The 18572-nt window shown below is 33.1% G+C and overlaps 3 protein-coding genes across 3 annotated transcripts; 2 read left to right on the top strand and 1 right to left on the bottom strand.

Annotated features, from left to right (window-relative positions):
- Positions 1 to 1204: 1204 nt before the first annotated feature.
- LOC105761985 (uncharacterized) lies at positions 1205 to 1777 on the top strand. The gene has a single exon (XM_012579913.1). The coding sequence runs from the start codon at positions 1205 to 1207 to the stop codon at positions 1775 to 1777; it is 573 nt and encodes a 190-aa protein (XP_012435367.1).
- Positions 1778 to 4614: 2837 nt separating this feature from the next.
- LOC105763317 (uncharacterized) lies at positions 4615 to 9194 on the bottom strand. The gene is made up of 10 exons (XM_012581513.2): positions 8986 to 9194; positions 8223 to 8309; positions 7342 to 8125; positions 7072 to 7259; positions 6629 to 6911; positions 6193 to 6395; positions 5770 to 6055; positions 5528 to 5686; positions 5208 to 5366; positions 4615 to 4893 (listed from the first exon to the last, which is right to left on the bottom strand). Exons 1-10 carry the CDS (start codon positions 8998 to 9000, stop codon positions 4865 to 4867), a joined length of 2193 nt encoding a protein of 730 aa, XP_012436967.1. The 5' UTR covers positions 9001 to 9194; the 3' UTR covers positions 4615 to 4864.
- Positions 9195 to 13604: 4410 nt separating this feature from the next.
- LOC105763316 (uncharacterized) lies at positions 13605 to 14261 on the top strand. Its single transcript, XM_012581512.2, has one exon. It carries the CDS (start codon positions 13646 to 13648, stop codon positions 14102 to 14104), a length of 459 nt encoding a protein of 152 aa, XP_012436966.1. The 5' UTR covers positions 13605 to 13645; the 3' UTR covers positions 14105 to 14261.
- The last annotated feature ends 4311 nt before the right edge of the window (positions 14262 to 18572 follow it).

The raw sequence follows: 18572 nt of genomic DNA, 5'->3' as shown, positions 1-18572 counted from the left end.
CGAAAGCACTTGTTCTGGTATATCTTGAGTCTAGTAGGGAGTTTGTTGTCTACAATGATGCTTTGCACGTCGGTTTGGAGTGCGTTCTGATGCAGGACGATAAGGTAGTAGCTTATGCATCCCAATAGCTTAAGTCGCACGATGGCAACTATCCTACGCACGACCTTGAGTTGGCTGCAGTTCTCTTCGCTCTAAAAATCTAGATGCACTATCTATTGGTGAGAGGTGTATCATCTACACCGATCACAAGAGCCTCAAGTATCTACTAACTCAAAAGGAGTTAAACCTTATGCAACGTAGATAGGTTGAGTTGCTTAAGGATTACGACTGCACGATAGAGTACAATCTCGGTAAGGCCAATGTTGTGGCTGATGCTCTTAGTCATAGAGCGATAAGTGACTTAAGAGCGATGTTCGCTCATCTGAGTTTGTTTAGTGATGGGAGTTTGCTAGCTGAGTTATAGGTTAAACCCACCTGGATTAATTAGATTCGAGCCAAACAGTTGAGTGATGAGTCTCTAATTCTACGTTTTCGTCAGGTTGAAGCAAGTGAAACTTCTAATTTCAGATTGAACAGTATTAGGGTTCTATGTTTCAAGGATCGGATTTGTGTGCCTAACGATATGGAGTTAAGGCAATCAATTCTTCGGGAAGCACATAATAGCCCTTATGTTATCCATCCTGGTGAAAATAAAATGTATAGGGATCTCTAAGAGCTCTCTTGGTGGCCCAGTTTGAAACGAAAGGTTACTACCTTCGTCTCTCATTGTCTGACATGTCAGAAGGTTAAGGCTAAGCATCAGTTTTCCTTCTAGTTTGTTGTCAATTAAGATTCCCTTGTGGAAATGAGAGTATGTGGCGATGGACTTCATTAGTAGGTTGCATTTGACAGATTATTCACTTCAGAAGCTAGCTAAGTTGTATGTCTCTAAAATTGTAAGACTGCACGAAGTTCCAGTTTTGATTATTTCTGATAGAGATCCTCGTTTTACTTCCTAGTTTTGGAAGAAGCTTCATGAGGCTTTAGGCACCCGATTGGATTTCAATACTGCATATCACCCTTAGACCGATGGACAGTCTGAGCGAGTCATTCAAATCTAGAGGATATGTTACGGAGTTGTGTGATAGACTTTCGAGGTAGTTAGGAAGAATATCTACCACTGGCTAAATTTACGTATAATAATAGTTTTCAATCTAGCATTTAGATGGCACCTTACGAGGCTTTGTATGGTTGTAAGTGTCGTACTCCTCTATGTTGGACTAAGTTAGGTAAGCGTCGGGTTTTGGGTCCCGAGTTAGTTTCTAAGATTGAAAATACTGTTAAACTAATTCGATACCGTCTAAAGGTAACTTCTGACTGGCAGAAGTCGTATGCAGATTTAAAGAGAAAAGATATTGAATATTCTATAGGTGATCAGGTGTTTTTGAAAGTGTCTCCATGGAAAAAGATTCTCCGGTTGAGACATAAGGGTAAGTTAAGCCCGAGGTTCATCGGACCTTACCATTTTCTGAAACGTGTAGGATCTATCGCCTATCAGTTAGAGTTACCTCCTGATTTAGAACAGATTCATGATGTATTCCATGTCTCCATGTTGAGACGATACCAGTCTAACCCCTCTCATATTGTCCCTGTTGAGGAGATTGAGGCAAGATTGGATTTCACGTTTGAGGAGGAACCTATTCAAATTATAGACCGAGACGAAAAGGTCTTAAAGAGGAAAACCGTACCTCTGGTTAAGGTTCTGTGGCGGAATCATGGCACTGAAGAAGCCACTTAGGAACCTGAGGATTCGATTCGTCAGCAATTCCCTCATCTGTTTAAGTCAAGTAAATTTCAATGATGAAATTTCTTTTAGGGGGAGAGAGTTGTAACGCCCTAAAATTTAAATGTGTGTCTATTAACGTCTGTCAATAATTAAGTCTTTATATTTGTGGTTAAGTGTTCTGCTTATATGTTTGGGGTCAAGGGTTCGATTTTCACTGTTGGAAAGTTGTTGTTGCTACACGACCGTATGCTAGGCCGTGTGGGTCACTGTTTGCGAAATAGGGTCACACAGGATAGGGACACAGACATGTGTCCAGACCATGTAACTCACTATTTGTACATTAGAGTCATACGGGCCAAAGACACGAGCGTGTGTCCAAACCGTATAACTCATTTTTTGTGCATTAGAGTCATACGAGCCAGAGACACGGGCGTATGTTTAGGCCATATGAGAGATATTTTGAGATTTGAGTCACACAGACATGTGTTAGGTCGTGTGTTGGACCATGTAACTCACCGTTTGGACCCACACAGCCGTGTGTCAAGCCATGTGTGACATTAAGTGAGCGACACAGGCGTGTGCTAGGCCGTGTAGACCACATGGGCTAGCCACCCATGCCATGTGAATCCATACAAGCGTGTGGGCCAGATTGCTGAAATATTTCCTAGGGCCGTAAAAGTCATTCGAATTGAACGTAGACCTTCCATAGGGTCTGTATGATTTGAATTAGACTATATAACTTGATATCCAATGTTCTGAGGTTAAATGGTTGATATTTTGTATGTATAATCGATGCGATAACTGTTAATGATAATGATCTGTATCATCAATCATGAAGTGTATCTGGTTAACTATATGCACATTCTTGATATCTGATATCTATAATATGCATTTGCATTGGGTGAGATTGGTATAAAAAAGGAAGTGCTAACAGTTTAATGATCTATCGAATTGGGTGGCTAAACCACAAATCTGTGTCTGATTCTGGCGATTTATCGCATACTGATCTGACAGCTAATTTGTAATCACTCTGAAATGTGTCATTCCGACACTAATTCGTGTGTAGGGCTGGATGGGTACTCGGTATCCTATATGGTGTGTTGGGATGGTTGAAGATGGTGTGTAGCGGATGGGGGTAGGAAACTGCATCTATATCTGATTTGTTTTGCACCTTATCTGAACTATTATTATAATACTGAGCATCCTCTATTTCTGATTTTGTATCTGAGTTTGGGAAATTATTGTTATATGTATATTGATGTCTTGTTTTATTATCTGTTACACATTGAGTTATAAACTCATTTTGATTGTTGATTGAATTACAAGTAACTCGCAGACTTAAGAGGCTCGGCGTGTCAGGAGCTCGGTCATTTTACTTTTCTAGATATTTTTCTGTTTATTTAAATTTTGAATTATCGTGTGTTTTATTTCGGACTACGGTTCGTAAGCTCGGACTTCCATGTTGGTTTGACTGTTTAAATGGTTTCTGTTCGCCAGATTTTAAAATACTTAAAGGTGGATTTTCCTTAATGTTTGGATGTAGCCGCTAGATTTGATTTTATCGTCTAAGCTGGGTATGAGGTGTTACAGGAATTGCTTGGAAATCGGCTTCAATGGTGTTCTTCGAGTTTTTTTTGTGCTATATTCTATGGCGGTTGTTGTCTCTTTTCTTATTTTTAATCATTTATACCTAAAGTGCCAAAAAAACTAAAAAAATGGAACTTTTAGCTGTCAACGGACATGGTTCCTAAAATCCACACCCATGTGGCTCACTTGACCATGTGGTTTGCCCGTGTGAAAGCCTGCTGCCTGTGTGTAGCTTCCAAACTTCTCCAATGTTCTGATTTTCGCTCATTTTTCGCTCCTATTGTTCCCAAGTGCTCTATTAAGCTTCAAAATATGAATTTAAAGGATTAGGATTATAAAATCCACAATTAACACCACGTAATCACCCAAAGAAACATTAAGAATGAGACTAAAGTATATTACTTTGACACTTATCATTTAGATAAAAGTAAATTAAAAAAAATATTTTTTTCTATTGATATTAAGATTTAATTTTTTATTTGATTTATTTATATGTTGCAATTAAATTTAAATTTAATATAATATAATATAATAGAAATAATTTTAATTATATTTTTATTAAAAATATTAAATTAAGTTTGGTTGCTATTTTTAATGTTTTGTTGCTATTTCTTTTTTTTAACTATTTTGCTACCATTTCACTATTATGTCGCTACTATTTTGTTGTTATTGCATAACTCTTGGTTTATTGTTAATTTTGTTATTATCTTAGACGCATTTGCTTATTAAGTTACACCTATCTTAGTGTTATTTAAGTATACATATTTTTTAAATTTATTTTCAATTTGTTGGGAAACATTTATTTTAATGTTTTTAGTATTTTTAATGTATTATATTTTTTAAAAATAATATAAAAAAAATTAATACGAACGGACTAAACACAAGTTTTAGCATCTTTATCCAAACTAGGCTTAGGTAAAATTTTAAACCTATTTTCAAGTCAAGTCGGGACTAAGCCTAACAAATAGGCTTAAAATTTTAGTCTGTCCCAACCTATGAGGACAAGATATGAAGTTAAAATCAAATATTGTAATACTTAAATAGCTCTCTGTCTTATCAAATTGACACTTGAAGTGAAACATTAAAATCAAGCTTATTTTTAAATAATAAACAAGGCTTATTTTCAAAAACGTTTGGATCAAACCGAGGGAGAAAACAAGGCCTCAGTAGATAGATGGGATTAAAGCCATACTGGAATCATCTCTGGTTTTAGAAACAATTCTTTGCACATTTACACCCAAAAATTCAAAACAATCAAAAGCTTGGACGAAAAGGAAATTCCACAGCAGACCCTTTTATTAATGGTGAGTTTAACTACGTTTCAACAAAGATAAACAAGGTTTTTATGGCAAACCTATGTTTGATCCTCTAGTCTAGGGCCTTTCAGATAGCTACAGTCTAACAATTCATGGCCCTTTGAATTATCATCTCAAAGATGCAAACATCACCAATTTCCAAGTTCTGTTCTTCTGCACAAGTCTTCCAACCATTTGTAACCTTGGTACACATGGCTCATGGGCCCCTTGGTCCTGTAGATATAGCTGCAAAAAGCAGAAGTTCATGAAATGGTGCAATGTATGAATGTTTAAGCTCAATGCATATTTAAACTGACATAAAATCATACCCTTGCATTGAAGGATGGTATTTTGTAATTTATATTTTAGATTCTCCAGCTTCATCTTAGATTTTCATCAGGTATACCAATTTGCAGTTCGTTTATTCGTGTCATAATTATGTTTAAATTATGTTTATATTCCTATAACTTTTGACAAGTTAATAATTTATATTTATATAAATTTTGACAAGTTCATATATTCCAATTGTTTGTGTTCGAGGACATTGGAATTATACTTACTAGGTTTGACTTCCTCTTCAGCTTCTTGATATCCTGTGGTGGTGATTTGGGCAGCAGGGCTAAAATTTCCGGCATAACACTTGCCAAAATCATCATCAACTTCAACTTTCGGCACCAAGAAATCTTTAGATGCAACTTGACTGGCTATAGCATCATCAGCTGAATATATTAAAAAAATACTAATCAATTATCTTGTTCGTGCTTCTTCTTCGTGTCATGTTGCTTTTTGTATCTCGTTACTAGTTATTCTTTTTTCATATTAGTTCATGTTGTATCTAGCATTGTCAGGTTTACAGCCACGACAATGCAGATATACTTACTAGGATTAACTTCCTCTTCATTTTCTTGATGTCCGATGGTAGTGGGTTGGGCAGCAGGGCCAGGATTTCCAGCATAACAATTGCCAAAATCATCATCAGCTTCAATTTTAGGTACCGAGCAATTTTTGGATGCAACTTGACTGGCTTTCACATCATGAGCTGAATATATCGAAAAACATACTAATCAATGTAGATTGAATCGGTCATTAATTTAACAATAAATCAAATAGATTCATACAAACCTTGCGGTGACAGAGAAGAATTAGCTCCTGGTGCCTCTGAAAAGATGGAGACCTTGAATGAATTTTCATTGCGGTTAATCAGCTCAAAGACACATACATCACCAACTTCCAAGTTATTGTCCCGTGCAAAAGCCCTCCATGTATGAGAGAATTCAGCTTTATGTTGTCCACCAGTGACCACTTTAACAGCAAACTTGACAACCCAGGTTCGCCCATCAGAAACTTGAAGGATGGCTTCCTCCTTCTCTTCATCGAGATATTGGTTCACAAATTTGTATGGTATACTCTGGGGAAAGATAAGAAATCAAATAACTATGAAGACAAATTTCACATGTACTCATTTTTCATATTTCTAAAAGTGCCCATATCTTATGCACGTGCTAGACATGTATTCGAGCATTAATACAACCTTCTAAAACTTACCAGGCTACATCTTATGGTCAAGTATCTGGGTTGCATTACAACCTTGAAAAAAGGGTTTTTAGATTTAAAATTACTGGCTTTTTGAATTGCTCTTGCTTTCTCATGGGGTGTTAGTGATCGAATCGAGCAATGATGCTTAGACTCTGTGCTTCCCGGTGTTGATGAGCTTACATTATCACCATTTTCCAAAGAGTTTATTCCACCTGATAAGTATCAACACGAGAGTATATTCAAATCTTGGCATGATATGTGCTAACTAAATGCTTATTCAATAGTCATTTGGAGGGGGGAAATATATATTTTTATACATAAGCCCGTAAAGTTTGAACCCCAAAATCTGAACCAGTTCAGCCTGATATTGTATCTTGTTAGACCCAACTTGAAAAAGTCAGATCAAAATAATAAAGTTTGACAAAATTAGCAAATATTTACTCACCCAAAGGAGAACTACAACTTGCATCTTGACGAACACGGTAAATAATTACTTTCAACATGATTTCTGTTTGCGAAATCAGCTCAAAAACACAAACATCACCAGCTTCCAAATTGTTGTCCAGCATGAATTGCCTCCAACCAATATGGATGGTTGCTTTTGTATACTTGTTTCTGGTCATATAGCACAAGTACTGAGCAGACCAAGTTCTCCCATCCGAAGTGCAAAGTGTTAAATCACCAAGATCTCTTGTCAGGAACTTCATAGTAAAGTTCTTTGGTATGCACTGTGACCATTAAAAAAATTCAACATGCAAGAAGAAAGATGCTTGTAGTTTAACTCATCTTTACATAAGAACGCATGGTTTCATATGAAAGTGAGTGTTGCCAAAAGCAAAAACAATCTCATCATGTCATTGTATAGCAGGTTTCAAAGAAGCATTTTACCATTTTTCGACCAGGATTAATGTATGAAGGCTGCATTGTGACCAGGAAGAATGGATTCTCTGATTCAAAGGAAAAGGCTCTTTGAAGAGCTTTATCATATTCGATGGCTCCAAATGCACGTCCATCTCTAGGAACCTTGGTTTGCAGGCCTTCTTCATCAGTTGACGCATCTTCACAATCTTTTCTATCTGAACGAGTTCTCTCATAGAAGATCAACACAATTAAGGATCATAAAATAGCCAGATTTGGCAATATAAAAATTGCACTTACTTTTGTCTTTTTGAGCAGTTTTCAGTTTCTTTCGAGGCTTAGAACATTGTGATTGCGGTTTCTTCTTCCTAGTTTCCTTGCATGGAGGAGTCTCATACAAGGTTTTATCACAAACATCATCTTTAGCTTCTTCTTTGACGGGTTTTAGACTCACTTGATCTTCACTCTTGTGATCTTCAATATGGCTCTTGCATGGATATTCAATTTTAGAACATTGTGATTGTGATTTAGTCCTCCTAGCTTTCTTGCATGGAGGAGTCTCATACAAGGTTTCATCATAAACACCATCTTTAGCTTCTTCCTTGACGGGTTTTAGACACAACTGATCATCACTCTTATGATCATCAATATAGCTCTTGCATAGATATTCTGCGTTAGAACATAGTGATCGTGATTTCTTCCTCTTAGTTTCCTTGCATGAAGGAGTCCCATGCAAGGGTTTATCACAAACGTCATCTTTAGGTTCTTCCTTGACAGGTTTTAGACACATTTGATCATCACTCTCCTGATCTTCAATATGGCTCTTGCATGGATATTCAATCTCTGATGCACTCGTATCAAATATGAGTACCAGAAACTTGCCATTACCTTCATATTTGAAAACCAGGAGATGCCCATACTTGAGAGAGAAATACTCAGAAAATTCTTGCCATCCATTTTGCAACCAAACAATACCATCAGATTTTGTCAGCTCAACATGCCATGTATCACCACTTGGAACAGTTAATAACACTGAATTTGATAACCCATTTCCATATTTTCTCACAAACTTTCCAGGAATCTCCTGTTAGAAAGTATGCAAACATCAGAAACTTAGAGAGATGGCAGAAATATTTCGAACAAATAATAAGAAATATTAGAGAGAAGAGAAGAAGGCTTACAAGCTTCTTATCTCGAATATTGGCATCTAAAATGATCTTGAAGAAATGGGGTGTCTTTGGTGTAAACATGGAATTGTTATTCTCCTTCTGGTTGCAAGAATTTGTAACAAATCATTAGTGAGCAGCTAAGGAAATGCTTGGTTTTTGTGTTTCATGGATTATATACATAAATAGCTTGGTGTGTTGCTCAATTAATTCCAAGCTAACCAATTCAAGGGTTTGCTTAAACCAATGAATATTATCTTATAATCTTGTTGAATACTCGAATACCGACAAATAACAGAGTTCAATATTATTTTCTTTTCTGACTAATAAATGTAAAATCAATAAAAGAAAAGTTAAAGAAAAATCCAATCAAAACAATTTTCCTTTTTGTGCATTGCAAAACAAAAATATAAGTACATTAAATGAGTGTATGATCAAATATGCCTAAGTCAAAAAATTCTGAAACACTGTGGGTTTGATAGTTGTCTTTACCTAAAAGGAAATGCCTAAGCCACACTTTTAACAACACTGATTCAAATTACCACTAATGCAGGGTTCAAGGTAGAATTCTAGCAATGAATGATCAATTAAACTCAGAGAATTAAACTAAAAGAATGAACCCAACAATTCAATGTTTGCTTTCTCAGAACGAAGTAAGGTGAATATATACAAAAGATTCAATTGTACTGAAATTTAGACGATGAAACTGAAGTTTGAAGCTACATGAGAAAGTACTAATTTAACAATATAAAGTTGAAAGCTGAAAGTAAACCCTGACCAAAGATTTTGGCATTCCAAACTTGATCTTTGAAGTGGCAGTTGAGAAAACGAAGCTTTGGGTCTTCGATGTTAAGATCTTCCAGGGAGATTAAGAACCATAAATCTTCAAACCTTGATTGAATTTCGACTGTTTGAGATTTTTTATGTTGCACCAACAGCTGTAAAACAACGGCAGCTAGGTTTTCTTTTGTTTTCTTTTTTTATTTTTCGTTTAGACACTTTCTGCTTGTTATTGGTTTTTCTTTGGTTTAATTACAAATTTCATCTCTTTATTTTATAAAATTGAAAAATTAATCTTCTTTCTTTATGAAAATAATCTCTTTTGATTTGCCTGGTTAAAATGTTTAATAAAACTGAGACATTATAAGTAATGTTGAATAATACTATTAAATTTGGTCATTAAATTATTTATCTTAGATATGTAAGAAATTAATAAAATTGGTTATTGGACTAACAGTTTTCGGACCAAATTCTAAAATTTAATTTCTTAATTTCCATAGGAGAGAGTTCAAAATTAGACTCTTTTTTCTTTTAAATGGTCTTTACAAATTGTAATTTGTGTAGGATTTTAAATGTGTGTTTTTTCCAATATATATATATAGTAAAATATAGTAGTGGTAACTAAATGAAAAAAAAAATTAACAATAGAGCTTTAAATGATTGTTTTAATGTGCCACTTTAAGAAAAGAAAAGAAGTAGTATTTTTTTCCTTAGATTGGACTCGTCTTTAAAGGCAATGGGGTTGGGACCTGGAGATGGAAGCTGTTAGGACTTTAATAATAAAAGAGTAGCAATTTTGGGTATAATAGGAATATAATCATCAGAATTAAGATCAAACATTGATGGTGAGATTAAAAGGAATCCAAAAACAAGGTTGGGTGTGCGACCTCCATTTTTATCGAATAGTGCTAATAACCCATTTGAGATGAGACCATTATGAAATAATCAGGGCTTACATCTTTGGTTAGCTCTTCTACTAAAAATACAAGGTGAAAACTGTGATGGTTCAATATCATATAATTTATTTATTTTCAATTTTTCATTATCATGTTGAGAAAATTATTTTTGACAATATTGAACTTCAGAAACCACACTTTAAAAAAATACTTTTTAACCATAACAACCAGCTGTCGTCCGCAACATTATCCCCAACTTGTACCTAAATATTCACTCCCCCCTCTCACTAATATCAACCCACAATAAAATTCAAAGCTCCACATGTATTAAGCCCATTTGTCAAACAAATCATTAGCTTCCACTAAACAAATATGGGAAAACACTTCGGTTTCTTCACCATTGTTTTTTCTTTTTTCTCAAGCTTCTTACTTCAACACAACTTTTCTACCTTAAAGAAATATATGGAATATGGTAAGTTATAGAAAGTTGGCACATGATAGCATACAAATTCATACCGAGATGGGTGCAATTATTAATAACAGGTTATGAACCTAGCGATTTTTAAAATCGGATTAGTAGTCGAATCGATTAATTCGTTAATTTAACAAGTTTGATCGAATCATCCAATTTGATTAATAAATTATTAAAAAAATTATAAAAAATAAATATCAAAAACTTGATTCCACTGGCTCAATTAGCTCATATTGATTTTTGAGTTAATTGGTTCAATGCCCTTCTTCAAACCAATACCCTAGCCGATTTTCGATCTAATCCGACTCAAACAATCTTGGTCAAAACTTTGGAGAACTAAATATAAAGCATCATATTTTTTAAATATTGATAATAAAGTTAAAATAACATTTTAAAAGAACTTATAAAATTTAAAATGTTTTTTATATAATGTCTAGAATTGTCCATAATTTCCCCCAACCCTTAAATAAAAAAATAAATTATTTTCAGCCTACATTAACCAAGTTCAAACTCAATTAATTAATATAAAATTGTTAAATTTACAAAACACATAATTCATCATCGATAGGATTAAAGTGGATATGTTAAATATAGGATAAACTGGGCTAAACCCAAATAAATTAAATGTTTTGTTTGCCCAAACTCAAGTGAAACCTAAACACCCATTTACTATTTAAAATTAATCCTAGATTCATGATGATAATATATGATTTTATAAATATAGTTATTATGTTCCGATTTCAAACATGTGATAAATTTTTGGAATACAAAGATAATCTCAATTACATTATTAGATAACTATTATAGTTTTTAATTAACAGTGTTAAAATTAGTTTCTTACCCATATAATATTGAGTTCTAGTATGGATTAGATATGATATCCACCAAATCATGAATCTATGACATAAAACAAAACTTCCTTATTGGTGCATGATATAAATGCATTTATCATTAATTGACATTCAATTTAATTGTTTTGAAAAAATGTATATATCCTCATGTATACAATGAACCCATTCATGGAGTCATCATTTGTAATTCTAAATCAATACACAATAATTTGATTTGCTTGTAAAGAAGAGTTGATGTTGAAGCATGATCAGTTTGACCATAGAATATTAGTCCCCTTAAGGGCCTACCAAATGTGCTTGACAACCTTATATTACCCACAAAATGCTTCATGTTTTGGACAAGGAAGGAAGTTTCATGGAAATGCCGATGGCTACCTTTATGGTCCCATCTGCATGATTGAATCACAGATACTAAATCCCACTCAAATAAGATTTGGCTATAATATAAATTTAAATGTTATAGGGAAAGGGAGTGTTTTAAGTGCATATAATCATGAATGTAATGTGGGTGGGGTTTAATTTCTTGTTTGCCAGCTTGTTTTGCTGTATTAATCCAATGGATTAAGCAAATAACAAAGGTTACAAAATCAGATCCTTGTCGATTATCGAATGCACATTCTCCTTATTTGTGGAAACTTCAAATATAGTTTTGCATTATTAGGATTTTGTTTGCTCATCATCTTTTAATTCAGTGAAAACTAGACATTTATTCAAATAGTTGATTAAAAATTCTGGATTCGAATCTCTTTCTAAAATTATAAAAGAAAAGGAACCACATGAAGCTTCATAGACAGGACTGCATAGGACATATGTTCTCATGCTTCAATTATTAACCTTTATATTTTATAAATAGAAACGAATTAAAACAACAAAAACTATGCATTTTTTAATACTATCAGCTTCACTTGTTTTTCGTAAAGTTTCTGACTTCATCGATCCAGTTTCTTGCCTACATTGATATAGAAAAATCCAATTAAATTATCATGGGAGGATTTTATAACTCTATATAACCAGCTATCGCCATTACAACTCAAGTTGATCCCAATTCCATTGCACGTGCACGTGTAAACGACGAATCAACGAATGTGAAACATGACAGACATGAAAATCCTGACATTCTCCACGATTCATTCAAACAAAGACCAAGTCGCAAGCTACGGTGAAGAAGCCCCCTAAAATACTAAAACAAGAGACAGTGAGCAGCGGGAAACATGGAAATGGGTGACGATGGCATGGCAGAGGAGGGAAAGGGAAGCTTTGGGCTTGATTTTGATCCCAAAACACGCCACCTGCTGTCTGGATTTGTCGGCCTTTTCTCTTCCGGGGACTTTCTGTTCCACGTGTCTTTTCTCTTGCCACGCAACAATTTCATCCTCTTAAGCTTCCATGGGAGAATCTTGTATCGCCACGTTTCTCCCTTATTATTCTTCCTATTTTGCTCTACTTATCCAAATACCCTTCATTTTTCAATCTAATTACCCTTTCTATCACTTCACTTGTTTCCAATAGGTAAAATCAATGCCCTCTCATTTAGCCATTATTGATTGTTCCGGTCTCAGTATTTCCAGGTTAAAACTACGTTAGAGTTTTATATTAAGAGTAAAATTATATTTTATTTTTTATTTAAAAAATAATTAAATTAAATTTTATATGTTAAATTAAAAATAAATTGTTTTCTTTGATATATCATGTATACTTCTCATGTTGATACATAAAAGTTAGATTTTAATAATAAATTTTGATAAGAACTTATAACAAAAAATCAATATACTTTTTAATCTATCGTACAAAAATTATTTTACCCATTTTAAAAAAATAAAATATAAAATATAATATAACTTTTAATATAAAGAAATTCATAGTATTTTTATAATCCAGTAAGGCAGCCATATGTTTTAGTTCGGTCCCATTAACAACTTAGATTTGCAAACTCTATTAATGCTAGCTTTTTCAATGGTGTATGAGATTAAAAAAAAAAAAGAGAGAGAGAACAGAAAGTGGAGATTCTTGTTTGGGTTACCACTTGGATGGTAGTTTAGTGTTTTTCATGGCTCCAATTCGAACCCTTTTAAACATTTTATTTGAATGTGCAGTAGCCATGAATGGAAAGGTGTAGCAATCAAACAAGTTTTTTTGAAATCATGGCGTTGGCTAACCCAATAGTCCCTGTCAGTGTATTATCATCTTGAAACCAGGGTTGATGTGTTTAAGACACTGATCCTCCGGCACTTATACAACCTGTCACCACCAACTTACAGGCTGGCAACTGTTCCCATAAAAAAATGCTTATTACTTATTTCCCATATCACGACAAAATCCTATGTGGTCCAAAATCCAAGGCCTCCCTTTTCTCTATTCTGATCTCTCATATATATATATAGATAAAGCCCCTCCTTCCACTTGACCCATTCACCACCAAAAAAAAAAAAAAAACTAAAAATGGGTATTTGCAGTTCTTGCGATTCAAATCATGCAGCCACAGCCAAGCTGATCCTCCAAAATGGAAGATTACAAGAGTTTCCTTACCCTGTCAAGGTTTCTTATGTTTTACAAGGGAATCCCACGTGTTTTATTTGCAACTCCGATGAAATGGACTTCGACGATGTCGTATCAGCGGTTGAAGAAGATGAGGAGCTTCAGCCCGGTCAACTTTACTTTGCTTTGCCCTTGAGTTGGCTTAAACATCCTCTACAACCTCAACAAATGGGTGCATTGGCTGTTAAAGCTAGCTCTGCTTTAATGAAAAGTAATAGTGGTAGTGAAAAATGTGGGTGCAGATGTAAGTCTGTTACTCCTTTTCCGGTTCCAGAGGAGGTTGCCTCCGTCGGCGGTGGCGAGAAGAGAGGGAGAGGAGGGAGGAGAAAGTTTAAGGCTATATTGAGTGACATTCCGGAATAGATAGGGTTATTTTGGCAAAAGAAGAGTGGTATATTTGTAAGTAAGTAATGATGTTGAGGGCTTGTTAGTCTAATCAATGGTAGAAATGAGAGGTGGTCGACCGTCTTCTGGATGTGTATAACCTTCAAACTTAAAATTCTAATCTCCCTTTACATTATGGATTTGCCGATGTGAGGACCGTTTTGCAATTTTACCCCTATTTTGGTCGAAAATGAATTCTACACAATATCCTGTCATTCGTTAACTACCATTAAAATTATTGATTAAATTGAGGGAATTAAATAAATACTAATATTTTATTGACAAAATTATTTATTTAGGTTTTCAATTTTATAAAATAAAATTATTTTACTCATTAATTTAAATTTTTATATTTTTAGCTATTAAATTTATATATTTTATTAAATAATTTCAAAATGGATAAAAAATTAACATTTGGTAATTTTGTTAACGTGATTCTATGAATTACCCAGTGAGCATTTAATTAAATTTTAAATTTTAAGAATTCAAAATTTATAAAATTTATTTTAAAAATTAAAATTGTTAAAATTATTTGAAAAATATAAAATTTATAAAAAATATTTTAAAATTCTTAAAATGAATTAAATACTAACATGTCATCTACGTGAAATTCATCATGTCAAAAAACTTAATAAATGTAAAAATTTCATCTATTGTTTTGTAATTTGACAGAAAACGTAAATTTAAGAACTAAAAAATAAAAATTAAATAAATGACTACAATGATTTTTTATAAAATTAGAGGATAAAATATCATTTTCATTTTCATTAAATTTGCATAAAAATTGATTTTTCAACTTTGATAATATGGGTCTGAGCAGGAGGAGATTGGCATCCAATAGTCTTTTCTTTAATTCATTGATTTTTTTCATATTAATTTTAGTTTCCTTTCATTTTAATTAAAAATAGATTAATTTAAATAAAATACATTTTATAACATTGCAAAACATTGTAATAAGATTTATTAAATGCTTCTAAAATGAATTGTGAAAACAAATACATATAAAATATTAGATTGACTTGAAAAAATTATGAAAAAATTATATTTATTAAAAAATTATATAAACATTTGTAGAGTGTGGCTCGTATTTACAAGTTGACGTCTTGACAAGGAAAAGTCGAAGCTATGACGAGACGACCACAACATCTTGATGAGAAGATTGGCCACATCCCGACGACGCAAAGAACGACGTCTCGACAAGGTGCATGCGACATTGCGATGTGTTCCCCAATTCAACAGGGTTTTCTTCTCCTGGTTAAACTTTGCTATTGTTTCCTAGTTAAACTCTAATTAGTCTAGGTTATTTTAGTCATATTTAATCTACGAATTTAGCCTATAAAAGGGGTTGTTGTAACCTAGAATAATAATCTTCATCATCTTTGAGATTGAGAGAGTTTTGTGAGTTTTGGGAAATTTTGGGTTTTAGCTAGAGTCCTTTGTTCTTTCAGGATTTAGGGTTATTTGTTGAGATTATCTTCATCTTGTACTCTTTCGATTTTTGGTCATTTAGTGAAGTCTCATTTGCACGTGATTTTTATCCCCTTCTTTGGAGGAATTTTTCACGTAAATATTTGTGTGTTTGATATTCTGTACTTTTACTTTTATTTTCTCGTTGCATATACAGATCGATCCCCAACAAACAAGTATCAAAGCTGGGTTCAGATTCTATAGATCAACACACTTGGAGATGGCAATGAGGTTTGATATCGAGAAGTTCAACGACTATACAAATTTCGGTTTATGGTAAGCTCAGATGATGACAATTCTAGTTCAGAACGACCTGAAAAAGGTTGTTATCGGGAAAAAGCTCAAAAACCTAAATCAGTTAGAATAGGATGAGATTAATGAGAAAGCCTTGTCTACAATTCAATTGTGCCTCACGAACGATGTGTTACAAGAGGTATTTTCAGAGAAAACAGTAACAGGCTTATGGAGAAATTTAGAATTATTATATATGACAAAGTCTCTGGCAAACTATTTGGTGTTGAAGCAATGATTGTACACATTTCGTATGAAAGAAGATGACTCTATTAGGGCTTACATTAGTGAATTTGTTTCTCCCTTGAATGATTTAAAAAATGTCGAGGTTCAGATTGATGATGAAGATCAGACTATGCTATTATTGTGCTCTTTGCTCTCTTCATATAAGTCTTTTAGGGAAACCCTAATTTATGGAAGAAATACTCTCTCGTTCGAAGAAGTGAAGGGAAACTTGTGAACAAAGCAGTTCAGGTTGGAAACCCTCAGCATTTGTTGCAAGAAACAATACTAGTTTAAGGTCGAGGAATCGAGACAAGGAATGTGGCTATTACAAGAAGAAAGGTTACATTAAGACAAATTGTTACAAACTGTAAAATAAGAATAGGAAGGTTGCTAAGAGCAACAAAGATGAAGTAGCTAATGCTAATACAGCCAAAGACAAGGAAGATGATTTATTATTGGTGTCTATGACTGAAAGGTCTAAGTTCACATCTGAGTAGATCTTGGATTAGGGGTGTTCTTTCCACATGTGTCCCAATAAGAACTGGTTCTCCACATATTATAACGACCCAGTGTCAAGTGGTGTTGGAAACTCTAGTTTTTAGACGCCATTTCAGTAAACTGTGCTCTTAAGTTTAATATTCATGAGGTTAGAACAGAAATATATTAAAGTTTGGTCTAATAATTTTGTTTAATTGATAGTTAATTAAGGTATAAGTGTAACGATCATAAAGTCAGTAGTATTGAAAAATACAGTTCCGAGACCCCATTTTCGTAAATTGAGCCCGTAAAAATTTTTATTAAATATTTTTGGAGATTATATTAGAAGTAAATTGAATTTTGATCTACTAATTTTTGGTGAATTAGGGGTTAATTAAGGTACAAGGACTAAATCACATTAGTGATAAAAGTGTAATTTACTTAAGGAGGTATAATTAGAATTCAAGTAAGGGTTTATATAGTAATTATCCCCTAGATTATATATGGTCAATTGATGTGTTATAACATGTGTGATTTTATATTATAGAACATTAATAAATTAATAATAAAAATATAATAATAAAACATGAATAAAGTTTAAGTAATAATCGCCTTAGTGGTGTGAAAGAGAAATAAAAATTTCTCTCATCCTTCTTACATGTCGTAGCTGGAGAAAGAAGAAGGAGAAATTCAGCCATGGCAATCTAGACTTTGAAGCTCAATTTGGTTAGTGTAATTTAGTCTTTTTTTTGTAATTTTTATGTTTTCAGAATCCCGAGAACTCAAGCTAGCTTAACCATGTTGTATTTTTTGTTACTATTAAAGTTTATGGATGTTACCATTGTTGAGTAATTGAAGTTTTAGGGATCAATTTGATAGATTTTAAGTTTAGTATTGAAAATGGACTAAATTGTAAAGTCAATTGATGATTTTGTGCAATAGGGATTAAATTGCACAAATTTTAAAATTTGTAATAGAAATGAAAAAAATAGGAAGTTAAATTAGGCCTAGAGTGAAATTGGTATAAAAATTAGAGGTTTAATTTGAAAGTTATATTAGTCCCGATTTTAAGGATTAAATTGAATAAAATGCAAAAGTCACATAAATTAGCAATTGAACATGATAATGATTTTGTATTGATGAATTAGTGTATTTATGTTATTGCATAGTTAACGTCGACACGGACTCCTCAAAACGGAAAGGAAAAGATAAAGTCATCGACAAATAGCTCAGAGTTTATGGTTTGTATTTCTATAACCCAAACCTTTTCAATTGTTGCAATTACGAACTACATTACATGGTAATAACATAAGGTAAGTTGGAAATGATTGAACGAGCTAAATTGAATCAATTTGAATTAGCTGGTTGAGATAATGACTAAATTTAATAGAATTAAAAATATGATATATCGTTATAATTGTGCAATTGAATTCAGTTGTTGATGAAATTATGTTGTGGAATTGTGAAACCGTGTATAACAGAAATTAAAATAAAGGTGGATAGTGGATATCAATTTATAAGCTCGGTTTAAGATATGTAAATATATTGAATAATTAGATAATGTATTAGGACTTGTAGATTGACATGTTAAAATGCATTATAAAATTTATACTATGATTTAATGTTTGATTATAGAAATACCATTGAGTAAAATCAACGTACGGTTTTGTTTTTCGTACGCAGGTTAGGTATTTTAATATTCGATCGTCAACTCAGCATCCAGTGACAATCCCGAACTCAAGTGCTGGTGATGTTTTCATTTTGGTTTTGGCATGGACCTAGGGTGTCTCATGGTTATAATGATCATTTTATAATTTATTGGCATTTTTGGGATTATGTATATATATGTGTGTAAGTGTTAGAAATGGTCATGTTGTTGTTATCTTGTTAAAGTAGTTTTAGTTATATGCATAATGGTTTAATGGTTGAGAAAGTGATATGCTAAATGATGTGTTTTGGTTGATACTTGATTATGGAAATAATGGTT

This window comes from Gossypium raimondii, chromosome 12 (assembly GCF_025698545.1).
Source record: "Gossypium raimondii isolate GPD5lz chromosome 12, ASM2569854v1, whole genome shotgun sequence".
Taxonomy (NCBI): domain Eukaryota; kingdom Viridiplantae; phylum Streptophyta; class Magnoliopsida; order Malvales; family Malvaceae; genus Gossypium; species Gossypium raimondii.
The sequence above is the reverse complement of the archived record's forward strand: the minus strand, read 5'-3'. Positions and strand labels throughout refer to the sequence as shown.